Here is a 17,027-nt window from a genome sequence, read left to right as displayed (position 1 = left end):
AATTAGTAATCTTACAATTTGTGTATTACATTATCTTATGTGTGATCACTCTTTGAATGTTTGCGCCATTTTCTTTAGTGAAGTTTTAGATTTGTAAACATGTTTCTATTCCATTACAGGAAGTTTCGCTGGAACAAAAACACTTAACTTAACAGGTTCTGGTTTCGACGAAGATAGAACAAAGGTAACAGTTTGTGGTAACCCATGTGATGTCACATCAGGAACATATACGTTTCTTCAGTGCCTAATACCGGCCAATGATGGAATTAGTAAGTTGTTTGCACTTTATTTACTTCTGTTAATAACTACTGTTATTATTTTTTTAAGGAATTATTTATTTTTGGAAGTAGTGAAGCAAACACAGCATTAACTATTACACAAATACTTATATGGAGTCCTAATTTTCATCCAAGAATAACTAATAGAGTACAATGTTCTTGCCTTACTCTCTCTCTCTTATTTGTTCCCTACCTTCTAGTTTATTATCTCTCTTTATTAACAGCTTCGTCTACAGTACCTTGTGACATTGTGGTTTCGGTTGACAGTGGATTGAATGCTACCTTGTCGGATGCATTCACTTACAAGTCTTCTCTAACAGCTATTATCGACTCAGTAGAACCAACAAGAGGAGGAACGGGTGGAGGAACTGATTTAACTATTACTGGAACTGGGTTCAGGTACTAAACCTTTAGTGTAGTTTTCTTATACATATTACTCCCAGAGGTTATTTAAAAGATGAATAATACATAAGTTGTATACAAAATTAACATTTTAATATGTTATTGCAGGTCTTCTGGCAATGTGGTGACTATTGATGGTTCTGAATGCATCATTTCCTCTGAATCGACTACTGTGATAGAATGTACAACAGAAGCTCACCAAGGTTCTATCAAGACTCATGTCAGAGTTGTAACAGATGACGATGACAACATCGCCACACAGGTAAGCATGCCATGTAACTCCTTGACCATTATACAGTAGCCCTTTGATCTGTGTTATTATATCGTCCAAAAATTACTAAACAGAATATATAAAGTCCAAAATAATCATTTACGTAACTGGAAACAAAAAATGCAGAAGGCCACTTAATAATTTGTGTTATCTTCAACAGGAAAATGCTGACTATTATTACATAGATGTGTGGTCATCTCCTTGGACATGGGGAGGACTTGAACCTCCCATTGCAGGTGACTTTGTCATAGTACCTGCCGGACAAACACTTCTGTTAGATGTCGATACACCTATACTATCAATGCTTTTGATTGAAGGTAATTAGCAACTTAGACATCTCTGTATTCATCACTGTAAGAACAGGGAAAATAAAGAACTAAAACAGTTTGATTGTAATTGTTCTTTTGCTTAGGAGGTGAATTTATTTTCGATGAAAAAGATGTAGAGTTACATGCAGAAAACATTCTCATCACTGATGGAGGATTGTTACAAGTTGGCACAGAAGAAGAGCCATTCCAGCACAATGCAACTATTATGATGCATGGTCACCAGAGGTCACAAGAACTTCCTCTTTTTGGCGCCAAGACTCTTGCTGTAAGAAATGGAACACTTGATCTTCATGGTAACTACATTTCCTATTTTAACACATAAACACCATTTCCATGTGCAACCTGAAAACTGACAAAAGTTTATTTCACAGATGTCACAGATTTGTTTTGCTATTTAAAATGCATTCTAAAAACCAAAATTTCTTTTTAGCAAGACGTTGTGGCTCTAACAACACAATAGTTTAATTTTGCGAGAATATGTTATTACTATACTTATACTACATGTTTTACATTTTTTATATTTATATACAATTGAAAATTAATTTGAAACCTTAAAGGCCTACTCCTACCCACCACAGAAACGTTACAAACTAGACTAAACAAATATGTGTTTATTGTCTTGTTTATGTTAGTTTACCAGTCGACCTTTCGATTTTCGATACGCATGAAACGCCATATGTGCCAAATATTATCTTTTTACTAATCGAAACACAGTCTAGAACCTAGACTAAAGTAAGACATGCTTACATGTGCTTCTCGTTCCTTTGTAGGTATCCCAGTTCCTGTTACATGGACGTATCTGGCACAAACCGCTGTGACTGGAAGCACTACCCTTATGTTGGAACAATCTGTCACATGGAATGTTGGTGATCAGATAGCAATTGCTTCCACTGGGCATCGGCATAGTCAGCGAGAAAATGAAATGGTTCGAATTGTTGGTAAGTATCGAGTAGCCTAAGTTAGCGCCTCAAATAAAAATTCTGCATAATTATGTCACTGATAATTTCGTCATTCACAGATTAAAATAGCCAATTGAAAAGTCTACAATCTTTATGTTTAGTAGTAATTTTATTGTTTAATAGAAACAAATTTAAATGCATGTATTTAGTATAATACCAATATAAACAAAATTTCATTTACTTTCTACTTAGTATACAGTACTTAATAGTAGAAATAAATACAAATGCACACTCTAACACATCTCAAACGTAGGCCTACCATTGAAGAGTCTTGTTCGTATTCAGTCGGCATATTCATTTGAAAGTTCAATATACATATATGGATAATTTTTTTATTTATGATAGATATATCATCTGATGGACTAACACTTGAAGTTGAGCCTGCACTTGAGTATGAGCACATCTCAATTGAACAAACTCTAAATGGTGTGTTTTTATCAACTAAAGCTGAAGTTGGTCTTTTGACCCATAACGTTGTCGTCCGTGGATCAGTGCAAGACGAATGGACAGAGACCATTGAAGCATGCGAGGAAGAATTCGACACCAGTAAATGTTTCTTTTACTCTTGATTTTAACGTATACGTATTACAGTACATAAACAAACATAATGTTCATGTTTTATGATATTTAAAGCATATACAAATAATGAAAACAAATCGAATGTACACTATTATTATTTATTTGTTTTGCAGATCAATTTGCAACACAGACATGTTTCCAGGGTCGATATGGCGAAGAGATTGGTAGTGATCAATTTGGATCCCAGATAATGCTTTTCGGAAAATATCAGAATCAACAATTGGTAACAGGCCGTATTGAGTACGTGGAGGTGACGCACGCAGGACAAGCATTCCGTCTCGGACGGTATCCGATCCACTTTCATTTAAATGGTGACGTCAGTGGATCTTATGTTCGTGGATGTGGAATCCATCATACCTTTAACCGCGCAGTCACAATTCATGCCGTAGACAACTTGTTAGTTGAGCATAATGTTGCATTTGATATCATGGGGCACGCATACTTTATGGAAGACGGTATTGAGATGGGAAACACTGTCCAATACAATCTTGGAGTCTTTGTCAAAAGTAGCTCTAGTTTACTTAACGTTGACGTAACACCTGCTGCATTCTGGGTAACAAATCCAAACAATACTGTGCGACATAATGCAGCTGCTGGTGGATCACATTTTGGGTTTTGGTACAATATGCCGGCACATCCAGGTGGCCCTTCATATACAACATCAATGTGTCCCCGTAAAATGGTTATGGGAGAATTCATAAACAATACTGCTCATTCCCAAGGTTGGTATGGAATCTGGATTTTCCCAGAATATCACCCAATGGAAGGTGGACAGTGTAACTCCAACACACCAACGCAGGCAAAGTTTTACAGTCTAACGGCATGGAAGGTAGAACGTGGAGCCGAGGCTATTGCCGTCGGCGGTGTCCAGTTTCATGATTTTTTGATTTCAGATGCTGATAAAGCAGCAATTGAATATCAAACAGTTGATAGTGACATTCCATTTGATAATGATGGGGCACTTGTCAAGGATTCCACAATTATTGGATATAGTGCCATATCGAATGCATACGAATGCACATCAGCTGGTATCCATGGTCCGAAGAGTTCTGGTCTGACCATTGATGGTGTCCAGTTCATCAATTTTAATGAAGGCCGTTGTGCAGCTCTGCGTGCTTGTGCTCATTGTAAAACAGATCAAGGTGGCTTCCACACACGAGTGAAAAATCTTGAGTTTACCGACTCTCCAAACAAGGCTGCGTTCCAATGGCAACATGAGCATTGGTTTGAAGATTTGGATGGTACACTAACAGGATCAGCCAATCAGATTGTATTACCTAACAATCCTAATCTTCCACCAGCTCATTGTACTAAAGATGATGCCTTCAGTTTAAATGTTGATGGCGTGTTTTGTGATAATACGGTAAAACTTCACCGCATGGCATTCAACGGTGTTTCGCCATCATCTCTTCTTTATAAAGATACCTTATTCACGAATCAACATGGTACAAGCCGTATACCATACAAGAAAAAGCGAATAACACATCCTGAAGGTTGGATGATAACATTAATGGAAGGAGACACATACAACTTCATTTTCGAAGACGTTGATCATGTTACCAACATTACGTACAGCGCAGATTTCTATAATTTCAACGATGGCGACTACGTTGTTATGAATCATAACTTCACACAAAGTCCTGATGTGTTTGCAACGATCGGATACGTTACAAACAGTACAAAACAAATGGTGACATACGAAAACAACAGCTATGGAGAATATTATTTTAATAATGATGATAACAACCTTTATTACTTAGGTAAGTTGCAAATACAGTATATATAATATAAAGTAGCACGAAAAAGAAAGAAAAGAAACTAATACATTTACAAATTCTAAAGTTGGCTTTATCATGGAAATATCACAATGCAATGCAATGTATCAAATAAATAGTTTAAATGTTGATCACAACACAATAAAAGAAGAAAAAATGTAAAGCTGGTAGATTATTAATTTGATATACACCAAAACAAGCTAATGTATGTGTATCTATATCTTTTGTATTTTTTAATGTAGATTATGCTAGTTTTGTGTCCAAAAAATGAAACATATTTTACCTTTTAAATAATTTGAATTATATTACACTAAAACACGAGTGGAACGTCTAAACACGAGTCTTTTACTTTTATCTGTAAAGTAAAGTATCGATTTATCTACTATATTTTAATTTTTTCTTTAGTATCCGGAAAAGACAAACATTCAACTGAAGGAGACACTTTGCCAATTAATCTGCAAGTTTACAGATGCTATTACCTTGACTGTATTCCGCCTGTTCCTGAACCTCCTCCAGAAGGCAGACCAGATAACGTTTCTGTGCTTCTTTGGTCCACGGCTGAGGCTTGGGAAGGAGTAGAGGATGGATGGGGTGGTAATGATAATGGATCATTTGTACTGCCAACAGACGGTGATGATGTCATGATCATGCCTGGTATGTGTGTTAAAATAAAAAATAATCTCTTCTGGAAAAAAAATAATTTTTAATAATTTTGATTGTATAGTAAACAGCATATTTATTTCTACAAAATCCCACTAAAGTAGGCCTAGGCATAAACAATCCAAGCAGGATGCTTGTTATGAATCTCAGTGGTATTGTTTTTTCTTGAAGAAAATCTAGATGCTGTGTCAAAGGTTCTGGGATATTAATCACCGTCTCATGGTTATTGTTATTGTTTAATTTAAACTTTCTTTTATTTGTAGGGAAATGGGTAGTTGCTGATGTTCCTTTGCCAAATATGAATCGACTCTATATTTATGGCACCCTGGAAATTGAAGATACCAGAGACAATTATATAAATGCAACTTACATATTTATTCATGGCGGAACCTTGGTTATTGGATGGGAGAAATCGCCATTTCAACATCAACTACAAATTTTCTTAAATGGAAACCATTTCACTGAAGACATTCCACTACCAAATGGACCAAATATGGGAGCCAAAGTTTTGGGTAAGTCATTGCCTTACAATAGAAAATCTATTTAGTCTGATAGAGTCTAATAACCTGCAGCTAAATATAAAGAAGAAACACCTTATTCATCAACTATAACTAAATCGTGTTAATTTATTCAGGTGTATTTGGTCGCTTGGAGATGCATGGAGTTTCTCCCAATATCACATGGACACATTTGAGCAGTTCTCTCATCGCTGGCGATGACATCATCTATCTAAGAGAAAATGTAACTTGGAAAGTAGGAGATGAGATTGTGGTGGCATCAACATCATATGAGGCTTGGGAAACTGAAACGTTCATGATAATTGAAATTATTAATCAACATACTGTACGAATCAATGACACAGCAAAGTATAAGCATATAGGTATTTATAGATTTTTTTATTCGATAACATATCAAGTGTTTACAATTTTTCTTTTAAAGTCAAAACGTTTTCTGGATGAGATTTGGAACTTTTTAAACAATTAATTTGCGAACCCTATCAGTATTTGTTTGCATATCCCATATTTATGATATGAAATAACCCCATTATTGCACATCATTTCAGCTGAAACGGTCACTCTTGAAGATGGATCTCTGACATACACCGAAGCTGCTGAGGTTGGTCTCCTTACGAGAAACATTCAAATTATTGGTGCTGACTACAATAATTTGTTTGAAGAGTCATTTGGAGCTAGAGTTCTGATTGGCAAATTTAATCAAGATGGTATTGAATACAAAGGTAATAAAATCAAAAATAAATATTGTTGTGACGTATTATTTTATAAATTCACCTGGAGAGCAGCCTTAAGTGAATGATAGTTTTCGCTGCACAATGCATGGTTACCACGCGTTTTGGAAGGTAAATCCAGATGAATATAGCCGCATTCTTGGTTATTGAAGCCGCATTCTTGGTTATTGATTAAATAATGTGCTTGCTGTTGTTTTCCGTAATCTGTTAACTTTATATTCTTTATTAGGTTATGCTAAAATCTCAAATGTCGAATTTAAACATTCTGGTCAAGAAGGCTGGACAGATTTTTATGACCCACGTTATTCAGTTGCTTTCTTGGATATTGGAGAAGTTACTGTAGAAAGGCCATCGTTTGTACGAGAATGTACATTTCATAATGGCTTCAGTCCTGCTATCGGGATGTTTGGTACTTCAGGACTAACAATTCAGGATAATGTAATTCACCACACAGTTGGAGCAGGTAAGCAATGGCAAAATACTTCTTTTTCCCTTATATAGTAACTTACATTTTAGATTAATCTGCTGTTCTGCACGAATGTTTAATTAGATGAATGATGATAAATTTTTACTTTGACATTACTCAGGTATTATTGCATGGGGTAGTGATCATCAAATACTGCATAACCTAGTAACACTTACAGTCTTTCCTGGTACATATCAAGACCGCTATAATGCTGAGGATATATCATGGCCAGCAGGTATTGAAATTGAGAGCTCCAGAGATGTCATCCTACAAGATAACACTGTGGCAGGCTCTGAGAGGGTGCTGTACCATATCAGTGGTGAGATCTGTGACGTTGAAAGTCAGTGGAGCAACAACGAAGGGCATACTTCTTTGCACGGTGTTCATCTTATGACGGGGGATGGTCAGAGAGACTGCACACAGATTGCCAATTTCTTCATCTGGAAGAATTGGGATTATGGAGTCTTTTTCCAAATTTCGAGTTCCGTTGTAATGACTGATCTTGTTCTTGCTGACAACAACATCGGGGTGATGCCGTTTGTCATTGGGCCATCTTCTCTTAGCCATGAAGCTGTTGATAAGTATGTGATAATGGATTCATCGTATATAATTGGTACTAGCCCGTTCTTTGATTGCGATGAGTTACAGGTAGGTTCAGTCAATATAAACATATTCAATAAATATGAACATTTTTATTATTCATTTTAAAAGATGTATTTATTTCTGTTTTTCAAATGTTATTATTATTGTCATTTTGCATTCTGTCAAATATAATCAATATAAATTATAGATATTATTATATGCATACGTGACTTTTAATCGAAAGGAAAATTGTCAAAGGACTTTCGTAATCTTCTACCTTCTTTTTCTTAACGTGTACTGGTAATACATTTCCATTGTCTACTCAGTCACTTAAATTATAAATTCTGATTAAAATATTACATTTTGCATTCACATTTTTATGTAAATATTTCAGAATCAACCGGAGAATGCAGGTCAAAGTGCGAATCAGCGTGCACCTCGTGGTCCAGACAACGGAAATGCTGGATTCGTATGGGCAAATTTCATGTCTGGTGATAATGGTGCTCCATTTTTTCCATTTCATGGTATCCATAATTATCCAGCTATTGCTGGAAGCACAAGATTGCAAGGTATGTAAAAGCATGACATACGCTGGTCCTTACTTAGAAAAAGCAACAAATGCCATTGTTTGAATTCTATTGCGGGAACCGCAAAGTTACAATGTATTATACTCATACTTATTCGGAAAACATAAAAATGCTATTGTGCTGTTTTATCATATAAATATGTCTTCCCTAATATCGGAATACATTTTTGGTGAAACTTACTAAATGAATATATTTCAATATAATTATTAATTTACAAATAAAGCTATTTTGCTCTTTCTTATCAATAGATGTCACATTCGCTCATTTTGATACTGCGTGTAATAAAGATCATTACGCTATTATGACCAATCCATCAAATGACGATGGTATCCACCCAATGTCCGCTGTAGGTACAAAGATGGTAACAGTCAGAGACGAGAACAGGGTTTACATACATAGACCTAATTTAGGGTAAGTACTAATAGTATTTTTCCTATATATCTACGGACCACTTGCATTTATCCAAGTTACGTAATTGTAAATCATTGTGTATCCTCACTTGCTAGATGCATTATTTTCATCAACCTATTACACCTACACTACTTTTGATTTAATCTTAATAGTAAAGTTAATCCTTCTGATTGCGTGGACATGGATTGTGATGCATTTAAGAAAGCAATGATCAGAGATGAAGATGGTGGAATTCTAGGAGGATCGGGGCCTGGTTATGTTATTCCTGATTCTGCATACGAGTGGGATGGAGATCCGAGACGTGGACTTGGTGATTATAGAATTCCTAACATGATGGTTACAGACATCGATGGTAGTAAAATTCCTTATGATGAAAAATGTCCACATAAAGGTTGGTTGTCTGCTTTAATGTTGAATTTTAAATTGTGTACACCTTGATACAATCAAACTGCGATTCTTCCCTAAATCTTTTCTCCTATTAAAGTTGCACTTTTAAACAAGTCCATTTACCAAGACTGGACACGCAATTTTATTGTGGCATCCCATTTTTTAGGGATAAGAGAGAATCACTGTGTTTTAGCTGTGATCTTTTATATAACCTGCTCTTTTCTTTAAGGTATCATTGGTACAGAAGACTGCATATGGCATGACTCTTGGCAGGCTTTTGAATGCTATGACTATGATTACGCTATGTTAATTATTGAAAGTCTTGATCCGGACACAGAAGTACGACGTCTTTCACCAATCGCCATTGGGTCTAACGGTTATGTTGATTTGATCAATGGACCTCAAGATCATGGCTGGTGTCATGGGTACACATGTCAAGAGCGCATCAGCACATTTATGTCTATCGTTGCAATTGGAGAGACTTATGAGATGTATATGAGTTCAACAAATCCTCAAACGCTACGACTTCATTTTCTGAACACAACTCCAGATCAGAAAATAGTTGTCGGCATATGGTATGCCAATCCTCAACGTTTAGATGTGTATCACCAAGGTCGCTATGTCATGCCAAATAACGGGCAGCTGGATGGAGATACGTTCATATGGGTTCCAGAAGATCCAAACGGACCAGATGATCAGTTCATGCCAACTCCTGACTCCAACATTTATGGCGAGAACTATTTTGATCGCGATTGGCAGACTCTTTGGATACTTGTACGTGGTAGTGACCCAATTGACATCATCACTACACCGGTTATAATGGTTGACGTTGGTGTGGCTCCTGTTGATGTTGATGACTTCTATGAAGAAGATCTTGTTAACAATCTTGCCAGTTTGCTTGGTGTTGATGAGTCTCAGATTCGAGTCGTTGATGTTGTCAGAGAAGGTGGTCGTAGAAGAAGATCCACAGAAATTCAAGTTGTAATAGAGATTGGAGAATCACCAAGTGCATCATCGAACAGCTCCGATAATTCAGGTAGATTTAAATATGTTCTTTCTTGTGTATATAATAAGAAAATAAGTATCACATAATCTATCCAGATTTCTTCTTTTTTTCAGTTTCATATGCTTAGAAATGAGCTTCAATTCAAGTTGATTTCATTGGCTATTATGTTAATATCTAAGCAATAATTAATATTTCTTCCTTGCAGGCAATTCAACCCTTGAATATGATGAGTTAGTTAACCTTCAAGCAGAAATAGTTAATGCAGCACAAACCGGTACTTTGTCCGAGAGTCTTGAAGTTGAGGTTACATCATTAGCAATGACCGATCCCTCTCCCCCAGCTGAAGACCCAACAGGGGGTGTCAGAGCAACAAATGAAACAGGAGGTCCAAGTACAGGCAATGAAACGTAAGCTTCAAAGAAGTAATAATGTGTTGAAGTAGAGTTTTCTGTAGAGTTACTGTATTAAAGAACTGACTTGTATCGTCTTGTCCAAAGTCTTAAATTGTATTCTCAAGTGTAGCTTGCAACAAATATAACCCTAATGCCTATATCATTACAAAACAACATAACTATTTGGTTCACAGGTATTCTGAGAAGCAAGCTGAAGAAGAGGCGACCAGTGACCCAGGAGTAGAAATCATCTATCAATTTCCAAGCACGATGAGCATACGTGTACAACCGGCTGATGCTACGGAGAACCATCCATTCGGGGTTCAACCTTGCATCTGTATACTGGATACCAGTGTATGTTTAACACAATTCTTTCTAAACTCCAATATAGGCTATCAAGCTTTGGTAATACACCATACGTTTGATACAAATATATTCTGACGAAAAAAAGGAATTATTCAATGATTTTTTTATTTTTTCAGGGTGAAATTGTGGAAAATCTGGGACATTCTTCACATCCATGGAAAATGCAGGCAGTTCTGCAAAACCAAGGAGTATCTGATGCAGAGCTGGTCAGCAACGGCACTGTAGATATAATCCATGGCTGGGCCAACTTCACTGATCTTGCCATTAATCTGCCGGGAAGTGGATACTTCTTGGAATTCAGTATTGTTTATCCCAACACATCCACGCTAGAAGGTACCAACTCAACGGAGTTTTCTGTCATTGAGAGTGTTTTCCACATATCAATCGCTGATCAACCGACTAGTCCAGTAAAGGTTTTTGAGAAATTTGATGTTCAGTTTAATCTAATTGAAGATTTTACAATGGATATTGCAGAATATCTGGATTCTAAGGTTGGTGATTGTTTAATTAATTATAAGTTATTTCCCAATTGTCAATTCTCCTTACATCAAGTTTAAAAGTACCTTCAATTGTAGACTAGTGTATCCAATCTAAGAGCAACTTCTGTTGAAGACTAGCCTACAGTACCTACAAGTCACTCCCATAACAAATCTAACCCTAACCTTATTTTATATACTACGACACTCAATAAGTTAAAAGTTTCCATTAAGCTAAAATCCTATTTAAGACCGTTTTCAATAATAATTACATCCAGTTACAAACTTCCGCATTAAATCTCAAAATCCAAATTAATGTCATGTTCCAACGTTCCAATATGTCTTGTTTTTAGGATTACAACTGGACAGCTAACATAAATCTATACATGCCAGAAAACTACCGGGGTATTTTACAAGGCCAGTTGACTACTCAAGTGGACCTGACATCAGCACAAGGCGTCTTCTACAACTTATCGATCAGTGCTACTGGTTTTAAATATGTCTTACAAATTGAAGTGGTTACCATCCCAATCAGTGACTATTACTTGTCTGCAAAGTTAGATCCTTTTGATGTAAGCAATGTTGATAAGCATACAGAAAATCCAGTTAAAGTAGGCTTGAAGTTTTACGGAGATTATGCAACAGTTGCCGCAGGAAAAGAAGACTATCTTGCAATCAACTTCATTAATAACTTTGCTGTTTCATATTCGAATGTCACCATTTCTTCAGTAGAAATCAGTGAAGGTAAGTTCACAATCTGCAAATTGAGTGGTTGCTAAATAATCAGATCAATGTTTGTTTAAGGGTCAATTGGTTCCATCATCATTAATTATTTGATGACTGGAGATACCGCAAAAACAAACGAAGCTATATATCTTTCTTATTGTATTGTATTGTTTACCATTGATAGAAAATAATAAATGTTGAATTATTATTAAAATCTTGGCCTCATTGCAGGTGTCGATATCGTTAACTTCTTTTTACAAAATGTCAGGTTCAGGTTCATAATGGCGGAGAGTCATTGATCATTGTACAACTTTTTCGTAATTTCAGGTTCAATCATCATTGATTTTATAATGACTGGAGATACTTCAAACACACTAGAAGCCATTTATCGTGACCTCGATGCAGGTCGCATAACATTAACCTTTGATGGACATGTTCTTGAAGCAGATCCAAGTTATATGATGCTTGATGGTGAACCTTACGAGTCTGAAGTTGTAAGTCAAATAGTTTGTTTTATTTATACAACCGGTATTTATTTTATTGCATTAATTTATTTCAGAAAAATTCAAAATTAATTATTAATATGCCTATACTGTATGGTACAAATATATTTAACTAAACTAAATTTATTTTTTGTAATTATTGATCATTCAATAGTAAAAAAGTTTTTGTGGTACACAATGCGTTTCTTAACAAGAAGCAAAATAAGGTAATCTTGAAGTTTCGTTTGTTATGCTATAATCGCCTTCTAGAGCATAAACGAAATATTGAGACATACTCAGCTTTACTTTATTTTCTTTTTGAAAGCACATGGTTTACCACAAAATTAACTGTACTAGTAAATATTCATCATACAACCAATCTAATCACTAATATGTTGTGTTTTAGGATAATCCGTCTGGTCTTCCAATATGGGCCATTGTGTTGATTGTAATAATAAGCTTATTAATGATTTTCATCATGGGGGCTGCTTTGGTCAGAGTTTGCTACAGTCCTAGTGAGTATCAATTGTTTATGAAGATAGAAAATAACAAAAGTTACTGTTACCATGAATCAAATATAGGCCTAATAAGTTCAATTTATCCACGGAGGCCCAGATCAACATAGGGTTGCTCTTCCCAACTTCTCGAACTTCACTAAATTCTTATTAGATGCTACACACACAGATCCTCTAAATTTGAGATGCAGACGAGCATTTCCCTACATACTGTACATTAATTAAACAAAATATGCAGTCAAATTTGTTCACAACAGTGTCATCGATTAGAAATTGAGCAGCGCATTGCTTTCTCAGTCTTTGACATCCATTGACATTTCCAGTAGATTTCATTGAGCACCTTAAACTTCTCACTAAAGCTTTACTGGTAGCTACCTACAATCTATCAGTTTTTTATGCAATACACACTTTGGACAATAATCGCTCTGATTGGGGAAGTCTTGTTAAGTGCGTGCGCTATGTCGCAAAACGTTCAGCGTCCATGATAATGATATGTTTACAGAACGATCACAGCTTGTTGATTGAAACGTCGAGAAACGCATCCGTTCTTTTCATATTGATTTCATCATGCAACATGTTAAATACTTTGATCATTAAACACCTACCCTGTATAAGTTTATATACTGTATGTCAGATCTTTTTTTTTATTGTCAATTATAATTAAATATATGTGTGTTTGTTTGTAGAGCACAAAGTTTCTAAAATAGAGAAAATGGCACTGACCGAGAAGGTATCTCCAGTTAAAATGTCAGGCTATGCGAATGAATACGAGGAAGAGACTTCATTGAGTGCTAGTAGTGGATCTAATCAACTATTGTAAGTATTATGCCTAATAAATAAATATTTAGAATATTTGTTCTTCTTTGTGTTTAAGTATACAGTGCCAGTAACTACTTTTTATGTGTATACTCAACTGCTTGTCAGTCAAAACTTTTAGAATTCTCTTTTGTTGCCTTTTTTTCTTCTTTGGAATAAAAAAATAAAATATTAGTTATTTGTATGATTTAATTTCTATGGAACTTTTAACAAGCGCTAATTATTAATAATTATATTCCGTCCTTACCAAATATATGTAAAGAGTGCTTTTAACAAAAAGGTCGTATACAAAAAAACAAATTAAAATGATAATAGAAATTTGTTATGTGGCGCTCTTTGCCAAGTAGGGTTTCATGGTCATTAGCGAAACAGTAAGAGAAAATTAAACTGTCTCAACATTGTTTGAAGAATAACGTGTACCAAAAGGTAGTGCGTTCTAAAGGAATGTACAGAGCGTAAGAGGTAGAATGAATCTTAACTACAAAAATAACGATGCATTGAGGCCAACTCATACGGCATCGTACGACCAGGCCTGAAGAAACGTCTTGACTCGTCGGTGCTGTCTGAGTTGAATCCCGACGAGACGAGTCTTCTTGAGATAGCGTCAAGCATAGTTTTTAGGTAGTCGGAAGGTTTAATTTTCTGCCGACGAGACGACTCTGAGTTGGCCTTAGTAGTGGCCATTCTTTTGAAGTTGTTACAGCAGAGTTATATGTTTATTTTGACAGGATTTCAATGGATGAGTTGCAAGTGCCTAGGGCATCTTCAAGTCGTAGTAAGTCACCAGGTTTTAACACGCCATCTAGAACACCAGAATTAATGGTAACAGCCCTGCCACCAGGTTTTGCCGACGGTTCACACGAACAAGGTAAATTCTTTAAGAAAATGTAATTTGATTCTTTTTTATAATATGACATTGTAGCTCACGTTAAATTTCACAATTTACTCTACAATTTATGAGCAATGAAGAAATTATCTCACGTATTATTGGCAAGCTTGGGCCAATAAAGAGAACATTCTTTAAGATCTTAATTCTCATAAGGAACCACCGTTAAAAGCAATACTTTGTATTTGCTTATAGAATTTACAACGGTAAATTATTCTTTTTTATTAGTCATGGAAGATCGAGCCAATATGTATGTCATGTTGTCCACGCCTGAACGGTCATTCAAGAAGATCGGTTTACTGTCCGTAAACCTAGTTGGAACTCTTAGCACTCTCCGTGCAGATCTGCAGGAAAACCTGGGTAGCAAACTCCAACAACTACCATTCGCTTTCTTAAATGAGAGCCTTGTGGATATTGATGGGGCTAATGAGCGAAGGAGGACGGTCCATGAGACATACGCGTCTGACAGTGTTCTTATTCGGTACATTGAAGGCAAGGGTAAGTTACAAAAGTAAAAACATATTTGACCTTTTGAAAGTTTTGACATGATAACATTTTTTCTTTCAATATAAAGATCATCAATGTTATAAAAGAAAGATTTTGACTTCTATTTAATTAGCATTTTTAAAACTCTTTTAATTAATGGCATAGTAATTTTGTGATTAATTAACACTTTTTAGCCATTGGATTTTTGGTTTTTACCAATTATGAAATGGCTATATTTTTCACCGCAGAATTATTATAACATGTGTTTTTTACACTAGATAATAATATACATAAATCAATTATTTTTACAGATTTATCGAAGTTGTGTATCTGTAGTTTGATTGGTCAATTTGAATGCTCTTTGTGCCATAGTCAAACTTACTGTAGCCCCACCTGTCAGTCATCTGATTGGGCGAAGCACAGCAAAGCATGCAGTGGAATGATGTAGACAAACAATGTTGCACAATGTCTGGTAGACTGGGTCATGAATTATGTATATAGACCATTTCTCTGACTATCATTGAAGAAATTAATATTGTATAGTAATTATCGTGTTTGTCCAGTTTTTATCTAAAATATAAATGTGGGCCTAGTTATAGTTTTAGCAAATATTGTCAGCTAAGCTTTGATTTTCATGGTATACTTTAAAGGTCATTTTTCAAAGAAAAGTACAACATAAACATGAATACATTCACTAAATACTGCACTCTATCGGGTAAGACATTCTCTAAAAACACCTCTTACAATATTCGAATGAAGTTTAGGTAAACCGGAAACATTTATTTACATTTGTATTACACAAAAACCACGAAAGAGTGTATCCAAGCCAATAATTAAAGAGGGTCTATTTGACCTAACATAGATGCGTAGCGTAGCTAGTAAAAGAAACACTATCGTGTTGAGGATAAGGCCAGAATGTTTCTCGTTTAGCATAGGGGAATCAGCGCTCCTAACACTTGAAAAGACATAAAACGGAAAATTTAACAAATAAGTGTACATAATAATGAATATCTAATGTTTTAAATGCTGTGTTTTTCTATTTTTAATACACAAATAAATTGCTTGAAAATGTGATGACTCATTGTAATGTGTAAAATATTACATTTTATAGATGTACGTATTGACGATTATAGATGGTTTATATTTGATTATCCATTCTATAAGATTAACAATAAAGTTTATATTATTTGAACGGAATATTATGTAAATGTTCTGTATGTTTTTTTTGTAATTGTCTGAATTAGGACTAATGGGATTGTGTTCTCTAATTTTAATAGTTTTTGAAACGTCGTTTAAATTTCATTTAGAATTTGATTAGATTTTATTATTATTATTATTATTATTTTATTTTGCTCATAAATCATCAGGATATATAGTTAATCACAATTTGCCAACTAGAGATACTAATGTTAAATAAAACTTAAATCCAGTCATATGAAATGAGTGACCTTTGATCCTGTAATTGAAAAAGGGACAAAATATATTGATACTGACGTCTCAAGGGATGAAAATATCTTTTCTGAAAAAAGTACGATAGGCCTATACAATAATTGTTTCCTTCATTGATACATTGTTATGCTAATTAACAAATACATCAAAAAAAATACCTACCCTACTTTTACGCCAACCTAGCAAAGCCTATTTAATGTATGTACTACAGTCATTTTAATTTAAAAGAAAAGTAATTGTTAATGTTTAAAACAATAATTTAATGATAATCTTAATAGCCACAAAGACAATTTAAAACTGGACTACATTCAAAATTAAATAAATTGTGTGTAAATTTAGGGGTGTGTAGAAAGCGATGACCTCGAATTGGACGACCCTAACGACCCGGGCGACCTCGAATTGGACGACCTAGAATTGGACAACCCATAACACAAAACCGACGACCCCTATAGCCTAGCCTAGGCCTAAGTGTGGTATAAAATCCCGAAGCCGAAC

At 35.1% G+C, this 17,027-nt stretch overlaps 1 protein-coding gene across 1 annotated transcript in view; it reads left to right on the top strand.

Moving 5' to 3' along the window:
* The window catches only part of LOC144836151 (fibrocystin-L-like), a 43,489-nt gene extending 26,859 nt beyond the window's left edge, over positions 1–16,630 (top strand). Inside the window, exons 30-57 of the mRNA XM_078691359.1 lie at positions 120–269; positions 503–677; positions 789–942; positions 1,112–1,268; positions 1,364–1,573; positions 2,051–2,218; positions 2,585–2,785; positions 2,932–4,578; positions 4,999–5,247; positions 5,517–5,765; positions 5,888–6,133; positions 6,317–6,490; positions 6,729–6,962; positions 7,087–7,613; positions 7,942–8,116; positions 8,383–8,545; positions 8,698–8,936; positions 9,162–9,968; positions 10,144–10,345; positions 10,525–10,684; positions 10,813–11,187; positions 11,526–11,916; positions 12,226–12,392; positions 12,787–12,895; positions 13,582–13,711; positions 14,440–14,579; positions 14,826–15,095; positions 15,395–16,630. Of these exons, the coding sequence (XP_078547485.1) occupies positions 120–269; positions 503–677; positions 789–942; positions 1,112–1,268; positions 1,364–1,573; positions 2,051–2,218; positions 2,585–2,785; positions 2,932–4,578; positions 4,999–5,247; positions 5,517–5,765; positions 5,888–6,133; positions 6,317–6,490; positions 6,729–6,962; positions 7,087–7,613; positions 7,942–8,116; positions 8,383–8,545; positions 8,698–8,936; positions 9,162–9,968; positions 10,144–10,345; positions 10,525–10,684; positions 10,813–11,187; positions 11,526–11,916; positions 12,226–12,392; positions 12,787–12,895; positions 13,582–13,711; positions 14,440–14,579; positions 14,826–15,095; positions 15,395–15,531 (8,006 nt within the window). The 3' untranslated portion in view covers positions 15,532–16,630. The remainder of the gene's footprint in view (positions 1–119; positions 270–502; positions 678–788; positions 943–1,111; positions 1,269–1,363; positions 1,574–2,050; positions 2,219–2,584; positions 2,786–2,931; positions 4,579–4,998; positions 5,248–5,516; positions 5,766–5,887; positions 6,134–6,316; positions 6,491–6,728; positions 6,963–7,086; positions 7,614–7,941; positions 8,117–8,382; positions 8,546–8,697; positions 8,937–9,161; positions 9,969–10,143; positions 10,346–10,524; positions 10,685–10,812; positions 11,188–11,525; positions 11,917–12,225; positions 12,393–12,786; positions 12,896–13,581; positions 13,712–14,439; positions 14,580–14,825; positions 15,096–15,394) is intronic.
* Positions 16,631–17,027: the final 397 nt, after the last annotated feature.

Source organism: Antedon bifida, chromosome 2 (genome assembly GCF_963402885.1).
Source record: "Antedon bifida chromosome 2, ecAntBifi1.1, whole genome shotgun sequence".
Taxonomy (NCBI): Eukaryota; Metazoa; Echinodermata; class Crinoidea; order Comatulida; family Antedonidae; genus Antedon; species Antedon bifida.
This window is presented reverse-complemented; position numbering and strand designations above follow the sequence as displayed.